Source organism: Pseudonaja textilis, chromosome 3 (assembly GCF_049901715.1).
Source record: "Pseudonaja textilis isolate UNSWEBS1 chromosome 3, rPseTex1.2, whole genome shotgun sequence".
Taxonomy (NCBI): Eukaryota; Metazoa; Chordata; class Lepidosauria; order Squamata; family Elapidae; genus Pseudonaja; species Pseudonaja textilis.
In genome coordinates, this window is record NC_141992.1 from 108,196,395 (window position 1) to 108,216,047 (window position 19,653).

General features: G+C 36.4%; 1 protein-coding gene across 1 annotated transcript in view; it reads left to right on the forward strand.

The window, feature by feature from the left end:
* The window catches only part of DIAPH1 (diaphanous related formin 1), a 158,373-nt gene that overhangs the window by 16,688 nt on the left and 122,032 nt on the right, over nucleotides 1-19,653 (forward strand). The window contains 1 exon segment of the mRNA XM_087930558.1: nucleotides 1,972-2,130. Coding sequence (XP_087786684.1) covers nucleotides 1,972-2,130 — 159 coding nt within the window.

Below are 19,653 nucleotides of genomic sequence, written 5' to 3' on the forward strand. Positions count from 1 at the left end.
TCTTGTCTCTGTTACTGTACTTCCTGATGCTATTCTTTTTGCAAGAATGTTATTATTATTATTATTATTATTATTATTATTATTATTATTAATCGAATTTATATTGCCACCTATTCACCCATGGCGACTTGAGGCGGCTTGCAGAATGTAAAACCACTTTTAAAATAAAAAACAATAAAAAGAATCAAATAAATTAATACAGTACAATACAACAAAATCTGGAAAAATAAATAAATAAATCACCCCCAACCCCACCCACCCCCGCCCCAACGACAGCAGATCACACGAGCCATTTGATAGGCTCCATCCCGCTCTGCGTTCCCCAGGTTTTCTGGCAGACCTTCTGTGCCTTTCAGAAGGGTATTGGACAGTGGGCCATTCTTATCTCTGGGGGAATGATGTTCCAGAGGGAGGGATGCCACCACGGAGAAGGCCCTTCTTCTGGGTCCCACTAGGTGTATCTCCCTCAGGGATGGGACCCGCAGCATTCCCTGCCTTCCCCCTCTAATGGGTTGGGTAGATGTGATCGGCAAGAAACGTTCAGATAAACTGGTCCCAAGCCATGAAGGGCTTTAAAGGTGACAACCAGCACCTTGAATTGCACCCGGAAGCAAATCGGCAACCAATGCATCAATTATCCAACTGGGTGGAGTCCAGCGATGGCTTCTTAAGAAGTGCTGGGGCACCATCCCCTCCTGTAGGGAAGCATTTATCACTGCCAGAATCCACCCTAGTCACCACCTGGGAAGCTTTCACAAGCCAGGAGGGACATGAGTCTAAAACACAGGTGCTTGTGCATATACTCCCTAGGATCCTGTCCACTTCCTCAGGAGCAACAGGGTCAAACTGTTCCCAGATAAGAGGGCAAGAACCTGCCTCAGGAGCTTCCACCAGAGCAGCAACCTCGCTGGCATCTAACTGGGAACGAAGTCGAGCGATTTTGTTTCCAGAAAACCCGCAAATTCCTCAGTGTGCCCCTTCAGGTGGACCTCAATGTCCTCCTTCTCCAGGAGGAGACTGCTCACCTTAAAGAGGGTTGCTGGGCAATTATCTGCAGATGTAATTAGTTTGAAGAAGTATTTACACTTCACCACATGAATCGCCACGAGGTAGGCCTTAGTAGCAGCTCTTACACGTGTTCAATCGAGTTCATCTCCTGTCTTCCTCCAGCAGCGCTCTAGACATCTCATGCATTTCATCCCTCTCAGTTCCTCTGTATACCACAGGGCACAGAGATGTCTATGAGTGAGGAGAGATCGCAAGGGTGCAATCCTATCCAGAGCCTCAGTCACCTTCCTATTCCAAACTGACTAAGAGCTTGGCTGGAACTGCACAGTAGATCTGCAGTTATAATCTCCAGCTCCTTCCATCTTGACCCCATATAGAATTGTAACATTGTCACAAAGGGCAGGTAGTTAGGCTTAAATGGCCACATCAAATATATGAAAGGTGAGAAAGTAAATACAGTTCAAACTACTATTAAGCATTGACAACTCAAAAGAGTCAGTTTAATAAAATAACAGCTCCTTAATTGGGCCTTATTTCAGTGACAGATAACTCATTAACCATTCTGCATTTAATCTTCTCACTGACCTCTGTGCTTGGAATTGCATCTGCAACGCTATATGTGGGTATAGGTTTTATATACAGCAGCGGAAAAGCCATCAGTTTTGTAAAGCATTTTGCAGACATTTGATTCAATACTTCAAAGTGAATCTCTGTTGTGATCTGTAATCTTTTAATGGAATGATTCAGTTGAAAATTCAGTGAAAGCCCCACTGGAAGCTTTACACAGTTCTGTAATTAGCAGAATTGTATGAAGAGATTTAAAAGAGCATTGATTTTTATTTTTCTAGTACATTGCCAAAATACTCATATATTATAGTTAAGAAAGTAGCACAATTTAAAATTGAATGGAAAAGAAGAATAGAAAAAGCACACTAATGTTAATTTTAATATTTTATTAATCAGCTTGAGAGATTCACCAGTATGAGGATAAAGAAGGAGAAAGAAAAACCCAATACAACATATAGGAATTCATCTACTTCATGCTCAGATATTTCAGGGTCAGGTCAGACATTGCAGGATATCTCTGATGAAGATGTGCTGGTTCTCTTTGAGCAGATGCTGGTAAGTACCATTAAAATTATATCTTGAGAATAACAAAACTAAAAGTTTCTTATGCTTATAGTTATGCTGAAATGAATGTGTGATTTCTGTGATGTGAAAAATTCTCTTTCTGCTCTGGGAAGGAAGACTTTGATTTGTTTTTCTACTACAGCAAGTAAACAAAAATCCTAAAACCAGAATTCATTAGGGAGAAATAGCAATAGCACTTTAGACTTACATATCACTTTACAGTACTTTACAGTCCTCTCTAAGCAGTTTATAGAGTTAGCATCTTTCCCCCAACAATTTGGATCCTCATTTTACCCACTCTGGAAGAATGGAAGTCTGAAATCAAGTATTGTTACTTGTATGTTTTCAAAATCTGGTTGGTGTCATAGCAAGACAGCCAAGGGATAGCAGGGCTCCACGAAACCCCGGCTGATTCCTCTCTGGAGGTCCTCTAAATATGGTAGAGATTATGACAAATGTATGGGTTGATCATAACTCATTAAAAATAATTTGGAAAGGAAGGAAAGGAAGAGTAGAAGGTGGATACTTAATCCCCAAATCTTAAAGGAGAAAGATTTTGTAGAGAAAATTAAGAAAGAAATGGAACTTTTTTAAAAGGAAAATACAGTGGAGCAAACATCATTACAGAATATATGGGATATAGCAAAGGCAGTCTTGAGGGAGCTGGTAATAGCACATACAGCGAAAAGGAATAAGGAAAGATGGCAAAATCAGAATAAATTACAGGAGGAGATTAAAGACCTAGAAAGCAGATTACCCAAAAAACTACAAGATGAAAAAATGAGGAGGGAGATAATTCTTACTAGGCATAAATTGAACATTATAAATCAGGAAGAGCGAGTCAAAGAGGTGAAAAGGGCAAAACAGATTTTTTTCAAACATGCAAATAAACCAGGGAGGTGGTTAGCCCATAAATTAAGATTAGAAAAAGAAAGAAGGTTGATACAAGAATTGGAGGATGATGATGGAAAATTAAAATATCGAATGACTGAGAAAAAGAAAATAGTTCAAAAATATTTCGGACAACTATATAGGGAGAATGGAATAAACCCTGTGTCAAGCATCCAGAAAGTATCCATGATATCAATCACTCTGAGATGTTATCTCTCCAATTGATTTATTAGGAGCAGATCTGGCATGTCAAAAGCAATTTCCCAAGTGAAATTTTTTTTTGGCGCGTTACACAGAACCCACCTTCTCTCCTCCCACTTTTGTACTTCATAAATCACGAGAACCAATTAACTGCAACTGAAAATTCTTAATACAACACACAAAATAACCTTGAACTTTTCAACTCCTCTAACTCTCGAAAAAAAATGTGGCAGCTGAATTTCAAAGCTGACAGGCACCCCCCCTTGAAAACTCCTCCTAAAAGAAAAGAAAAAACACACACATAGGGGTTAATACATCGTCCTTAACCCCTTCTCCCCCCATCACGGGGACACTTCGGTTTGTGGGGAAAATCCTCATGGAATTGGTTAACCAATTGATCAGCATGAACATCCCAACTCTTTACCCAACTAGCATCTGAGAGGGGGCATCCTTTCCATAAGACTAAATATTGCAATCAGCCATGGTGTAATCTAGAATCAAGAATTTTTTGAATCTCATAATGTGTTTCCCCATGTACCGTCAGTGGTTTTGGGGGAGTGAGTGGTAGTGGTCTTATCGATGTAGTAGCTGGTTTTAGTAAACTACAATGGAACACTGGATGAATTTTCCCCAGTAGTCGAGGAAGACGTAATTGGACAGTGACCGAATTGATTATCTTTGAAATTGGGAATGGACCCAAAAATTTTGGACCCAGCTTTTTACTGGGCAGTTTCAACCTAAGATACTTGGTCGACAAATATATTTTGTCCTCTACTTTAAAAGGAGGTTGAAGGGATCTATGTTTATCCGCTTGTTTTTTTATAAATTTTTGCAGCTTTGTTCAAAGCTTTTTTTGTGTCTTCCTGCCGTTTCTTTAATGAATTCATCCATTCTGTTAGGGACATGGATGAGGGAGGTTGTCTAGGTAACTCTGGCATCGGGACAAAATCCATTCCAGTGTTGATTTGGAATGGAGTCAATCCCGTGCTGCTATGTACTGCATTATTGTAAGCAACCTCTGCAAAAGGTAATAAGCCCAATTTTCTTGTTGATAATTTACATAGCATCTAATGTATTGTTCAATCCTGGCGTTAGCTCTCTCCGCTGCCCCGTTACAAGCAGGATGGAAAGCTGAGGATAACCCTTGAGAGGAGCCAATGGATTTCAGAAATTCCCTCCAAAATTTTGCAGTAAATTGTACCCCGCTGTCTGATATTACTCTGTGAGGTACACCATGTAGTCTATAGATATGTTTCACAAACAGCTTTGCAAGTTTTTTCGCAGATGAAAGCCCTTTAAAGGCAGGCTATAAAACGGGCCTGTTTAGAGAATAAGTCAATTATAGTCGAAATGACTGTATTCCCTTTACTCTTAGGTAATTCAACAATAAAGTCCATTGCAATTTCTTCCCAAGGTTGGGCTGGTTCAGCAACTTGTTACAGGAGGCCAGGGGCTTTCCAGTTCTGTGTTTCATCGTGGCACAAATTGAACAACTTTTTACACAGTCCTTGACATCAGGTTTCATTTTTGGCCATCAGAACTGTCTTAGTAAATGTAGGGTTTTTAGGAATCCGAAGTGGCCTCCCAGCTGGGAGTCGTGGCTACGCTTTAGTTCCAGTAGTCTTAGGGTTGTGGGTACATAAAGCTTAGTCCCTTTCCAAGCTAGTCCATCATTTATTGTCGCCTCGGTTTGATGGTCCAGGAACCAAGGGTCGGTCAATAGGACCGTTTTCAATTCCGCAGCCAGCTTATCTTCCAGGAGTTTGGGGTTCCAGTTAGCTTAGGTTTGAGTGGTTACCTGGCCGGCCAATTGAGCGTCTGACATTAAGGCTTGTACTATTTCCTCTTGGTGGCTGTCAAACTGAGGTTTTCCGGACAGAGCATCCGCCAGTACGTTTTCCCTCTGGGAATATATTTAATGTTGAAATTGAATTGCTTGAAATATAGGGCCCAGTGGACTTGTTTGGGCGATAATCTCCTAGGGGTCTTTAGAGTTCGAGGTTCTTATGATCAGTCCATACCTCAAAGGCCTCTGGCGCCCCTTCTAGAAAATGCCTCCAAGTCAACAAAGCCCATTGTATGGCAAATGCTTCTTTCTCCCAGAACACCCACCTTTGCTCTGCGTCTGTCAGTTTTTTGGAAACATAAGCGCAAGGCATCAGTCTGTCTTGAGAGTCTTTTTGCAGCAAAACGGTTGCCACCGCTACATCACTTGCATCTGTTTGGACAATAAAAGGCTTGGTCACGTCTGGGTGCTTGAGGATGGGCTCCATTGCAAAGAGGCATTTTAATGTTTCGAAAGCTTTCTGACAGTCCATAGTCCAAGCCAGGGGTTGACTCGGCTTTGGTTTGGTGGGTGATGGGCCCGTTTTTAATAGCTCTGTCAACGGGAGGGCAACTTCAGCAAAGGATGGAATGAATTGTCTATAGAAGTTGGCAAACCCCAAGAAACTTTGAAGTTGTTTCCGGGTTCTGGGGGTTGCCAGTCCAGCACTGCTTTCACCTTTCTGTGTCCATTTCAATCCCCAGGTTGGATATACGGTAGCCTAGATAGTCTAGCGACTCTTTGTGGAATTTGCATTTTGAGAGTTTCACATATAATTTGGCGGCTAAAAGTTTTTCTAGAATTTGTCGGACCAATTGAAGATGTTCTTCCATGGCTTTCCTGAAGATAAGGATATCATCAGGTACATGAGGACCCCTCAGTAAAGGTGCAGATGTTGCACCTCATTGATGAGCTGCATAAACACTGCAGGAGCCGCCTGAAGTCCAAAAGGCATGACTTTGAATTGGAAGCTACCCAGAGGGCAGTTAAAAGCAGTTTTCCACTCATCTCCATCTTTGATGCGGACATGGTAGTAAGCTTCCCTGAGATCTAGCTTGGTGAATACTTTGCCCTTCGACAGGTGATTCAATAAGTCCTTCGTGAGAGGGAGAGGATACATGTTTTTGACACATACTACTTTCATGCCTCTAAAGTCAACACACAATCTCAATCCGCCATCTTTCTTCTCCTTGAACAACATGGGGGCAGCTAATCTTGATTTGGCAGGCTCAATAAAACCTCATTCCAAATTGCTGTTGATGTATTTCCTTAATTCAGCCATTTCAGCAGGCGTCATGGAATACATCTTTGGTTTTGGTAATGTCGCCCCGGGCTCTTAATTCTATGGCGCAATCAGTGGCTTGATGGGGAGGTAAAACATTACACTCTTCTTCACTGAATACTTTAGTCAAATCTTTGTATTGGTCGGCTACCTGGTGGTTATCTGGGAGAAGGTGGGATGCCATGGATGCTGGTTCAGGCTCTGGGTTCGAGCTGACTTGTGGCTTTTTTAGTGGGTGGAAGAGGGGGCAATGGGCCCAGTCAAAAAGGATTTTTCTGAATCCATCCTCCCATTTGATCGCCGGGGCCCATTTGTCTAACCAAGCAAGTCCCAGTATTGATTCTGACATATTGGGGGCCATTATGAAGCGTATGATTAATTCTGTTGAGTGGCAAAATAAACATACTACCAAAACTATTAGACTATTTTCAAACAATTCCTATAAAATTGGATAAGAATTTTTTTCAGGAATTAGATAGGACGGTAATGAAATTTATATGGATGGGGAAAAAAGCACGAAGAAAATTTAAAAAGTTGCAAGACAGTCGAACCAGAGGCAGCCTTGGACTCTCAAAATGGGAGACATATTATCAAGCAGCAATTTTACTATGGGTTAAGAATGTGGATAAATTTAAAAAATAAAAGAATTTTGGCGGGATAGAAGGTCATGACCTTCAAATTGGGTGGCATGCCTTTCTATGGAATAAAAATAAGATCCACTCCTATTTCCATAGACATATGATAAGCATTATTTGAAAAGACCAAACTGGATCTCACCCATGGAAGCTATATTATATCCAAATACAAGGGACATTAAAAAAATGATTAGATATAAAGAATAGATAGATTAACAGGGGGAATTAAAAACACTGGATAAACTAAAAGAACAAGGGATAACATTAGATTGGTGGGTATATTTGCAAATTCAAACTAAATTTAAGAAATGTAAAGGAACTAGGGATAGATATTTACAAAAATTGGAACAAATATTGACAGGCAAGGATATAAAATTTATAACATGAACATATAATTACCTACTGAAGGTGGAATTAGAGGAGGAAATTGTTAAAGGACCAATGATTGCCTGGGCGAGAAATGTGGGTCATAATATAAATTTGGATGAGTGGGAAAAGACTTGGACCGAGAACTGGAAGCTGACTTTGTTGACAGCATTCAAAGAAAATCAATATAAAATGTTTTGTAGATTACACTTAGCACTGGCACGACTGGCAAAAATGTATCCAACTTTGAAACTGGAATGCTGGAAGTACAAACAAAAGAAAGGAACATTTTCCATATGTGGTGGCAGTGTATAGAAGTCAAAAAATACTGGAAGAAAATACAGAGATGGCTTTTTGAGATTACAAAATATAAATTGAAATTGGAACTCAAACCTTTTTTATTAGGTATGATTAAAGGGAATTTGAGGAAAGATAGATACTTTATTGTATACATCTTAACTGCGTCAAGACTCATGTTAGCACAAAATTGGAAGAGTGATAAAATACCACCAGATGAAGTTCTGATTCAAAAAATAATGGACTGTGCTGAACTAGATAAATTCACTATGGAACTGAAAGGCAAAGAGGATCGAGAATACTATGCGACATGGGAAAGGTGGTATGAATGGGTGAAGAATAAGGATAAAAGTAATGTATAGTCACAAAATAGGAAACATGTATATACAATGACACAGTAACTGTTAATGGAAATGAGATTTTTGTATTTTTTGTTTTTTAAACAATTTTTTTTAAAAAAATCCAAAAATACCTGAAAATAAAAGAAAAAGTGAACTTTCTGACATATTGAAGCTAAGTTTTTGCTTTATAAGCTGGAAGATAGAGCTGGGTCGACACCTACTGGCCGTCAGATGGAAGTGAACTTGGGAAATGAAAAAGAAGAAAAGATGGAATTGAAATAGAATTGAAATAGATAAAACAGGAGATAAGAAAACAGCAGCAAGGCTGTTTACTTGTTTGTAGACAGGTGGTGTATTCTTTTAAGCTCACTGAACTCTGGATTATAAACATCGCAGGCTCTGTGGAATTGCTTTGAGACTGAGCGAATTGGCTTTTTGGTTCTTTAAGCTTTTTTTTTTCTTTTGGCTTTTTTGGGGGAGGATCCCTGGGATATTGGGGAGTTTGGAGGGCCATTTTGGATTACAAACATTGTTTGATAAATCATTTTGAGATGTGAAAGAAGAAAAGTGGAATAATATACACAGATTTGGACAAGACTTGGAGGAAAAGTTGGATAATAAAACTCTTGAATTTAAAGTGACTTTTTTTCTATAGATTATTTTAAATATAGATATATATTTAATATAATATAAATATAACATAATTTATTATAAATATTCTATTTATATAGAATATTTTAATATTGGAATTTATATAAAGTTGACATTTAGAAATAACCTTTAATAGGGTAGACTGTAAACAGTAAGGTACTATATGTTATTATTTGATCACTATATAGGTTTGTAAGATTAGATTTGTAAGAGTATAAAATAGATTGTAAATTGATTATAGAAGATAAAAAAGAGTGCTCCAAACTTAACTAAAATTGGAAAGAAAGCATCGTCCACACCTGCATCTGCAGTATCCAGCCTATTAAACCAAAGATACACAATATTACAACAAGAAAAAAAAATTCCAAAAAGAAATACAGTCGGTGCTCCAATCCATTCAAGAAGTGATTACTTCACAGAATGAGGAAGCAAGGAAAAATCATAATGAGGTGAAAGGTGATTTGCAGGAGATGAAGGAACAGATTCAGACTGTGGATGTGAGATTAGGAAACTTTCAGCAAATGATAATAAAAAATGAACAAAGGATTCAGAAAATAAAAGACAAATCAGAAGAAACTGAGAAAAAAAACAAGGAAATAAAACAAAAGTTGACACAAGCAAACCAAAACCTGGAAGAGACGGCTTAACTTTGGATTAAAAAAAAAGCAGAAAGCAGGAGAAAAAGGAGAAAGCAGCTTATTTCTTAAGATTTCAATACATAGAGGAGGATAAAGAAGACCTCCCAGAAGTGATGATAGCTATTGGCAAGTGCCCAAGAGATAGGAAAGCAATAGATGGAGGGGGAGATAGACAAAATATATAGAATAAACACGAGCTATGCAAGGAGACATAAGGTACCGAGGGAGGTATATGTGAGATTCGTTAAGAAATCAACAAGAGATGAAATACTAAAAAGGGTAAGAGATTATCCATTGCAGTACAGAGGGAAAGAAATTGTAGTTCTGAAACAGATTCCTAGGAGAGTAAGTGATTTATGGAAGCAGTATCAATTTTTGACTGTTAAATTGATTAAAAGACAAGTAAATGTTAGACGGTTGGTAACAGAGGGAATATTAGTGAACTGGGATGGCAAAAGATGTAGACTGGATTCGTTAGATAAGGCAATAGAATTCTATGATAGTTACATAACTGTAAATGAGAAGAAGAGGAGAGTTGGAATATCAAAGATGAGGAACCAACAGGCGAAGAGAAGAATGCATAACAAGAAGGAGGGGAGAAAGCAGAATGAGAAGGAATAAGGGCAAAAGATCAGAGACAAATAAGAACAACTAGGAGGATAAAACCTCCTTAAAAAGACCTAAAATTATACATGTTTACAAAAGTTAAAAGTAGATATAATTTTCCTTTGAAAAAACCCATATAAAAAAGTAACACTAAATTATTGGAGTGCCCCAAAATTGGGAAAATATATTTTTCATCAGCACAAATATATTTTTCATCAGCTCTATACATTAAGGAAACAATAAACTCCAAACAAATATATATGGGTGAATAAGGAAGAATTTAAATGGTGGAGATAGGGATGAATTTTAAAAAAGATACTTTTGATAGCAATATATGCACCAAATAAGAATTTTATAAAAAACTGTATAAGAAGATATTGGAAGTGGAATATGAAAACATTTGTGTTATAGGATATTTCAATGCAATTGTAGATGTAAAATTAGATTATAGAAGTAGTAAGACAGGAAAAAAGGCAAGAAAGATACTTCCTAAGGCATTTTTAGGATATATGGAGAGAAATGAACCCAGGAAAAAACTAACATACATTTTATTCAAACAGGCATAAATCATGGTCCAGAATTGACATGGTCTGGATGTTACCTGAACTAAGACTTCATGTACAAGAGATCGAGATTGAGATGGAGACTAATATATGGGCCGACCATAACCCAATAAAATTAAGTTGGAAAGAAGAAAAGAAAAGACTGAAATGGGACATTGAATCAATCCTTATTAAAAGAGAAAGAGTTAATGCAAACAATAGCAAAAGAAATGGGATTCTTCTTCAAAGAAAACAAAAAAAGAAAACACCTCACTGCAAAATCTGTGGGAAACAACTAAAGTGTACATTGGTGATAACCTACATAGCAAGGAAAAATAAAAAACAACATCAAAAGTCATTAGAAGAACATAAAGAACTTGAATTAGAACTGCAAAAAGATCCACAAAAGGAAGTTTTAAAAAATCAAAAGGAAATAATAAAACATAAATTAAATCTAATAGAAAAAGAAAAATTGGTGCAAAAAGTTAAAAGAGCAAAACAAAATTTCTTTGAAAATGCCAATAAATCAGGAAGATGTAGTTAGCTTATAAATTGAAAAAAGAGAGAGAGAAGAAACTTATAACTGATTCCCACCACAATGACAAATTAAAAATAACAAGATTTATTTTAGATATGTAGAAATACTATGAAGACCACTCGTAAAAGCAAATGGCGTTCATTTTCTCAGCCTTTGACAATGTAAATTGGCAATTTATGATACAACAGTTAGATTGTATGGATTTTGGCGAGTAGTTTATAAACATGATTAAGACAATATATCACAAAAAATGGCAAAAATAACAGTTAATGGGGACTTGATAGAGAATTTCAATATAAAAAAGGCACAAGACAGTGATGTCCATTACTATTTATGTTAACATTGGAAGTGTTAAATAGAAATATTAGACAAGATTTAGCAATAAAAAGTATGGAAATAAAAAGGGAAAAATATAAACTTCAAGCATTTGCAGATGATCTAGTATTTATTTTAGAACTACTGGAAACTGACCCGAAGTTAATGAAAAAATAGAAGAATATGGAGAAGTTGCAGGCTTGAAAATAAATAAAGATAAAACTAAAATAATGGTTAAAAATCTGACAGATAAACAGAAAGGTGAATGGACAAAGAAGATAGATCTTCAGATATTTAAGAAAGTAAGATACTTTGGAATATACCTAACAGTGAGATGTGCAACAATTAAAGAAGATAACTATATAAGACTACTACAACAAATTAAACGAGTTGGAGAAATGGAAAAAATTGCAACTATCAATGGTAGGAAGAATTGCAACCATAAAAATGAATATTTTACTGAAACTACTTTTTTTATTCCAAATGATCCCTATAAAAGTAGAGAAAAATAATAATTTGATGATATTGAAAACACAATAATTTTGAAATTTGGCAAGGGAAAAAAGCGAGAATAAGACTGAAAAATGTTGCAAGAATCTAAAAATAATGAGGACTTTGGGCTACCAGATTGAGAGCTTCAAACTTCTGTATTAACATGGGTGAAAGAACAGATAACTCTCAGACATAGAAGATTATTGTTTTTGGAAGGTCATGATCTCCAGTTAGGATGGCATGCCTTTTTATGGTATGATAAGAATAAAACCCGTAGTTATTTTCAAATACATTATGTAACAAATGCTCTATTCCAGGTATGGGAAAATGAAAGCAAAAATATGAAAATACCAGTCTGGCTCTTAACAATAGAAGCATTTATCCATCTAAATGTAGTAAATCTGGAAAAAATCTTAACATATAAAGATATTTTGAATATGGAAGCGGAATTTTAAACAAGAATTGAAGAATCAAGGTGTTGATTTATCATGGTGGCCACATATGCAAATACAATTGAGATACCAGAAAGATATTAAAGACATATGGCTTTTATAAAGAGCAAACAACATTTGATCAAATAATATTAGCGGTAGATGAAAAGCTAATAAAGAAAATATACAACTTTTAAAAAATATATATTTTTATTGCTTACAACTATAAGTTTCAAACACAGTGCAATTGTTTTGGCATTATTCTGCCATACATACAAAAATATTACTAAACCATTAACATTCATATTATTGATACAGTATTTTCATTCTAGTTCTATTTCCCCTAGTTATTTATGCTCCAACCTTACTGTCTTTTTTTGCAGCCATTGATAAAAATTCTTCTAAATATCATAATATTCTGATTCCCCTTATTTCTGAGTTTTAAAGTTAGTCTATCAGATTCTACACAAGCCATTGTTTTCCTTATTATTTCTCTTTCTGGTGGTATATCACTAGTAGCGAATTTGTCAATCTTGGTGTTCTCTGGCAAATGCCAAACATCCCATGCAGTGTTGGGCTGTAAGTACAACCCCCACCTGTGGACGTCGGGCCCTCATACCACCCTCACGGAGTCTATTTCTGACCGTTTGAGCAGCCACATGCACATTTGTGGCCTGCTGGAGGTCATTTTGCAGGGCTCTGGCAGTGCTCCTCCTGTCCCTCCTTGCACAAAGGCAGAGGTAGAGGTCCTGATGCTGGGTTGTTGCCCTCCTACGGCCTCCTTCACGTCTTCTGATGTACTGGCCTGTCTCCTGGCAGCGCCTCCATGCTCTGAACTCTACGCTGACAGGCAGTATAAACCTTTCCACAGCTTGCATTGATGTGCCATCCTGGATGAGCTGCACTACCTGAGCCATATGTGTGGGTTGTAGACTCCGTCTCATGCGACCACTAGAGTGAAAGCACCGCCAGCATTCAAAAGTGACCAAACCACCAGCCAGAAAGCATAGGAACTGAGAAGTGGTCTGTGGTCACCACCTGCAGAACCACTCCTTTATTGGGGATGTCTTGCTAACTGCCTATGCTTTCCACTTGTTGTCTATTCCATTTGCACAACAGCATGTGAAATTGATTGTCAATCAGTGTTGCTACCTAAGTGGACAGTTTGATTTCACAGAAGTGTGATTGACTTGGAGTTAACATTGTGTTGTTTAAGTGTTCCCTTTATTTTTTTGAGCAGTGGTATATCTTTATATACAACAATTTTTCCATATTTATCAAATTTGGGTGTATTAATGCTTCTAATGTAAAGAGCCAGATAGGGGTTTCCATATAGTTTTGGTAGTTAATTTTATTCCATACCGTTAATAGTGCCTGTCTTATATAGTGTCTCTGAAAGTATGTGCTGTGTCTTTTCCATATCAAAGAAAGGCATGCCACCCCTAGCAGTCTTTTGTTCCTTAATGTAATCCATTCTTTTAGCCAGGTAAATGTTGCAGCGTGATAATATAACTACCAATCAGGAAGGTCAAATCCTCCTTTCTCTTTGGTATCCTGCATTAATTTCAGTTTGATTCTCAGCCTCTTTCCCTGCCATATGACTTTTGACATTAATTTTTTAAAATAAGCTTTTCTCTAATTTTATAGGGATATTTTGGAATAAAAAGGGGATCTTTGGTAGGGTGTTGATTTTAAGTATGGCTATCCTACCCATTAGGGAAATTTTCAGGTTATTCCATCTTTCTAAATCCTTCTTTATTTGATTTATTAGTTTAGTACAGTTATCTTCTCGCAGGGTTATACACCTTGCTGTTAAGTATATAAGTATTTCACTTTTTTCACAATTTGGATACTTATTTCTTTTGTCAATTCTTCCTTTTGTTTATTTGTCATTTGACTAACATTTTAGTTTTTTCCTTGTTTATTTTTAATCCCACTACTTCTCCATATTCTGCCAATTCCTCCATAAACTTCACGCCAGACTTTAGAGGCTCCTCTAAAATAAATACTAGATCGTCCACAAAGGCTTGTAGTTTATACCTTTTTTGTCTGATTTCCAGCCCTTTAATTTGTTCCTCTTTTCAAATGTTTCTCGTCAACACTTCTAACGTTAAGATAAACAGCAGCGGGGGTTAGTGGACAACCTTGTCTTGTACCTTTTTGTATTGTGAAACTTTGTTGCATCACTGTTAATTATTACTTTGGCCTCTTGTTTTGAATATATTGCTCTAAACATATTTATCAATTTGTCTCCAAAGTTCATATATCTCAGTTTCTGTAGCATGAATTTCCAGTTTACGTTATCAAAAGCCTTTTGGGTGCCTAGGAAGAGCAGTGACATTTGTTTTTCGTTGTGTGCTTCATAGTACTCTAATATATCTAGTAGCATTCTCATGTTCTTTATCTGCCTTTTGGGTACAAAGCCATTTTGGTCAGCATGTATAAACGTATTGAATCTTTTTGGATGTTTTGCCATTATGTATGCAAATATTTTGTAGTCTGCATTCAGTAATGAAATTGGCCTATAATTTTGAATTAGTGTTTGGTCTGCATCCTCCTTTGGAATCAGCACTATATTGGCCTCCATACATGGTGATGGTATCCTCGCTTCTGTAAGGACAGCATTATATACCTCTAGTAGCATTGGATCTAGACTATCCTGAAGTTCTTTATACAATTCTGATAACAATCCCTCAGGACCCTGTACTTTGTTGTTTTTTTGTTTTTTGATGGCCTCAGTTACTTCTGACATTCTTATTTCTTCACTGAGCATATCTTTTATTTCTTCTGGTACTTTTGGTAGTTCAGCCTTTTCTAGATATTGTCATGTTTTTTTTATTCTGTATAGCTTTTGTTTTCTTTGTATAGATTCTCATAAAAGACCTGAATTAACTTTTTTTCCTTCATTTTGGTAGCATACATTTCCTTCTTCATCTTGCAGTTACTTAATCCATTTCTTTTCTTTCTGTTCCTTCAATTTATACACTAGCCACCTTCCTGGTTTATTCGCATTCTTGAAAAAGTTTTGGTTTTCTTTCTTTATGTACTGTGCCAATTCTTTTTTGAGGATGGCCAACTTGTGTTTGATTAGTTCCAATATGCAACTTTTTATTAAGCTTAAAAATGGAAGTTGAACAGGTAAAAGAAATAATGGTAGTATTGGCAAAAAAATTTGGATACACTATAGAATTAGATAAATAGCAAATACTTTGGGAAAGAAACTATAGGTTGACAATGAAACTTCTTATAAGGAAAATCTGTATAAAATGTTCACTTCCCACTTGAGAGATTACCAAAGATTTTTAAAAACATGTCCACCAAGTGTTGGAAGTGTAACCAGGTACCAGGCATGTATTACTACATGTGCTGAACTTGTGCAAAAGCAAAAAAAAAAATGGACAAAATACATACATGGTTAGAAAAAAATGTTAAAGCAGCCTATAAATTATAAGCCAGAAATATTTGTGTTAGATATAGTACCAGATAAGTATGATAAAGGGAATATATATTTAATATTACGTGTTTTGACAGCAGCAGGAATTGTCTATGCACAGCACTAGGAAAACGAAGAAACTTTTCCTAATATTCTTTTTTCTTATGTAGTCTATTATCAAGCCTCTAGCATATGCCTTCATTGTATCCCAAACATTCTGCATTGAAGTATCTTCTTTTCTATTTTCTTTAAAGAAAAAGGCCAGTTCTTTCTCGATCCATTGTATAAAGTCCTTCTCCTTTAAAATAGTATTATTTAACGTCCATCTCGATCTTTTTTTTTTTTGTCCCTTCCATTTAATTGTCAATGGGTTATGGTCTGCCCAAGTACTTGTTTCAATGTTTATTTCTTGAACACTAGATATTAATTCTGTTGAAATCCAGATCATATCTAATCGGGACCATGATAAATGTCTATCTGAATAGAAAGTATATTGTTTGGTTTTAGCATTTCTTTCTCTCCATATATCTTTTAAAATTAGTTCATCTGTCATTTTAAAAAAAGATTTAGGAAGAGTCTTTCTATTGTGCTTTGCTGTTGTTGCTATATAGTCCAGTTTGTTGTCCACAATTCCATTAAAATCTCCCATCTTAATTATATTAGCATAGTCCAGCCCAGTCATTTTCATATGTAATTTTTTTATAGAATTCTTCTTGTTTATCATTCGGAGCGTAAATTGCAGTCAAAAGTATTTTTATATTATTGTCCATTATTTCCACCATTAATATTCTTCCATCTTCATCAGCGTAAATCAATTTTGCTGGGGTGGCCTCTTTAATATATAAAACCACTCCTCTTTTCTTACATTGAGTCAGAGAAGTAAATAATTTCCCTAATTTTGGTTGTACTAACAATTGTTCATGTTGCTTTTTAATGTGTACTTCTTGTAAACAAATTATGTCAAATTTTAATTTCCCTAATTTATGAAAGATCTTCCTTCTCTTAGCAGCTGAATTCAGTCCATTTATATTCATTGTAATCAGTTTTTTCTCTTCCATGGTTATATTTTATATTTAGGTTTAGCCGCTCTCGTAGATCTTGGTTCACGTTGGTCTTTAATATCCACCTGTCCACCTACTGCACCTTCTTCTTTTTCAATCTACATTTGTTCCTCTTGAAATTCAATTAATGAAACCTCTTTTTCTGCCTCTTCTTCTCTCCTTCCAAAAAATTCTGCGTAAAAAAGTTCTGCTTTTTCAATTGAATCAATTCTGTGTCTCTGTTCTTGCCATGTAAACATCAGTCCTTCTGGGATCAGCCATCTGTAATTCACCTCCTTTTTCAATAGCACTTTGGTCAGAAATTGATATTCTCTTCTCATCTCTCTCACTCTTCTGGGTATTTTTTTTAAGACCAAGATTTCTTTGCCTTTATATTTCAACGTCTTCTCTCTTGCCGCTTGTAAAATTTGTGTCTTGATGGATTTTTTAGTAAATCTAATGTGGACTTCTCTGGGTAAATTATTTCTCATCGCATATCTTGTAAAAACTCGGTATATCTCATCTACTCCATCCATCATCTTTTCCTCTGTTATTTCCAAAGCGTCAGCCAAGATTTCTATCATTATCGCAGCCAAATCTTGCCCTTTTTCTTCCTCTATATTTTGAAATCTGAGATAAAATTCTGACCTCTCCATCTCCCACTTCAGCATCCCACTTTTTTCTTGTTCAACCACTGTTAGTCTGCTATCAATATTTCCAATCTTCTCCTCTCTTCGTTTACCCTCTTCTTCAACTTTTGGGAGTCTCTCCTCGTACTTCACCATCATCTGTTGAATATTTTCCACTTTTTCATCAGTCTTCCCTGTTCTTTGTTCAGTGGTGTCTGTTTTTATCTTAAGGTCTTGGATTCCTTGCATAATCATCTGTAAGGTTACTTTTTCTTGTTCTTTGTCTTGCTTTAACATTACCTGAATTGAACATTGTCCTCCAGATGGTGGGGAGGCAGAAGTAGACACAGAGGCACCCGGAGGTATGAGTTTCCTACTCATTTTAAATGGTTCAAAATCTTCAAGTTCTTTCAAATTTTAATCCAATTAGGAAAGTAGCCAATTATAATCCAAAAAGGGAAAGTCCAATAGTAAAAAGCCCAATAATAAAGGAGAGAAAAGAAAAAAAGAAAAGATTCTTCAGGTTCTTCCTGACCCTAATCCAATTATAAAATAGTCCACAATAAAAAATAAAAATAAAAAGAAGACCCAATAATAATAATAATAATAAAGGACAAAGCAAAAAAAAAAGATTTCTTCAGGTTCTTCACACCTTAATCCAGCCAGAAAATCTCAATTAAAAAAAAAAGAAAAAAGGAAACCAAAATAATCCAAGAGCATAAATAGAAAAAGCAAAAATCCCAATGAAAAAGGAAAAAAATAAAAATAAAAATAAAAATAAAAATGAAAAATTCTAAGGCTTCCCCTTGAAAATTAAAAGTAAAAATAAAGACATAGCTAAAATAAAAATTTACAATAATGCTGGTGGGGGGGGGGTAGCGAAACTAAAAAAAGATTAGAAAGAAAAAAAACAACACACTGCACTCTGTTTAATTGTCCAAGGCTCTTGTTGTGACTCTCTTCCCTTTCCCACAAGCTTCAAAGCCAAGCCATAGATATTTAATTGTTGATAGAAATCCAGAAGAGCACCTGTAATAATATTCTGCTGTGCTCTTCCCTCTATCTTATCAAATTAGAATGTCCTTGAGAAGGAGTCTTTCACAGTTCTCTCCACTTCAAGTAAAATATTTGCAAGCCTCTAGTTGGCAGTGTTACAAAGTTTCTTAGTTCTCACTTTCCCCCCTCCTCTCAGAACAGCATAATTAAAGTAAAAAAAAGCACAAGAAATATATACATATATATACAAAGAGAGAAGTAACCAAAGGGAGCCTCTAGCCTAGAAAAAAAAAAAATTAGAAAATCCAAAGGGAGAATAAGAAATATATATATATATATATATATAAAAGAAAAAAAACAGTCCGGTTATCTACTAAGTAACAATGAAGTCCGGTAGCAAAAAATAAATAAATAAAATAAAGCCTCGCTTTGACGTCTCCCTTAAAAAACGCCGCTTGTTCAGTTTTGTCAAAAATCACAAAGATTTCTTCTAGCAATCAAAGTGTCCTTTCAAGCCTCAAAACATTGAAAAAAAGAAGTTTCTCACCCAGCCGACACACTTTCTCTTTCAGCCTCTTCCTTTCTGGAGCTGCCCCGACTTCAGCAGCTTAGGGGCTGCCTCTCCGCCGCCAGCAAAAGGGACTTCTCCTGGGTCATCCAGGGACTTTGCGGTGTCCCTGGGATCCACAGGGTATACCCCTCACGATAACCGTCCCTACGGGACGGTTTAGGTCCGTTTGGACCGGCCAGGGGCGAAGATATTGGCTGCAATCGTAGAGCTCGATTGCAAGCCGTACCGTCACGGCGCCAGCTCCTCCCCTCAACAGCAGCAGGAATTGTCTATGCACAGCACTAGAAAAATGAAGAAACTTACAGGAGAAGATGTAATTAAAAAACATACAAGATTATGCAGACAGATTGACATTAAAGATAAAAGAAAAAGAAGATATGGAATATTTTCAAACATAGGACTTGTTTTACCAATGGTTGGATAATAAGGTAGAAATTAGGAACTGAAAAAGTATTATTATACAAACAAAATGATCCAGACAATGTGCTGTTCACGAAGTACCTATGTATGTAAGGAGCAAATGTATAAATAAACTATTTAAAAAAGTATTGTTACTTGTAATTTGAACAAAAGAATACAGCTTCATCTGACTGGATAATCATCCAGGAGGTATGGTGTAGAGCAGTGGTTCCCAAACTTTTTAAGTCTATCGCCCCCTTGGTGCTACAAACTCATCCTCGGTGACTCCCACCCATGGGTGGGATTCAAATTTCTGTGGGCGTGACCTAATTTGAGGGTGTGGCTTGCTGGTCATGTGACTGGGTGAGCGTGGCCAGGTGACTGGCAAATCAAAT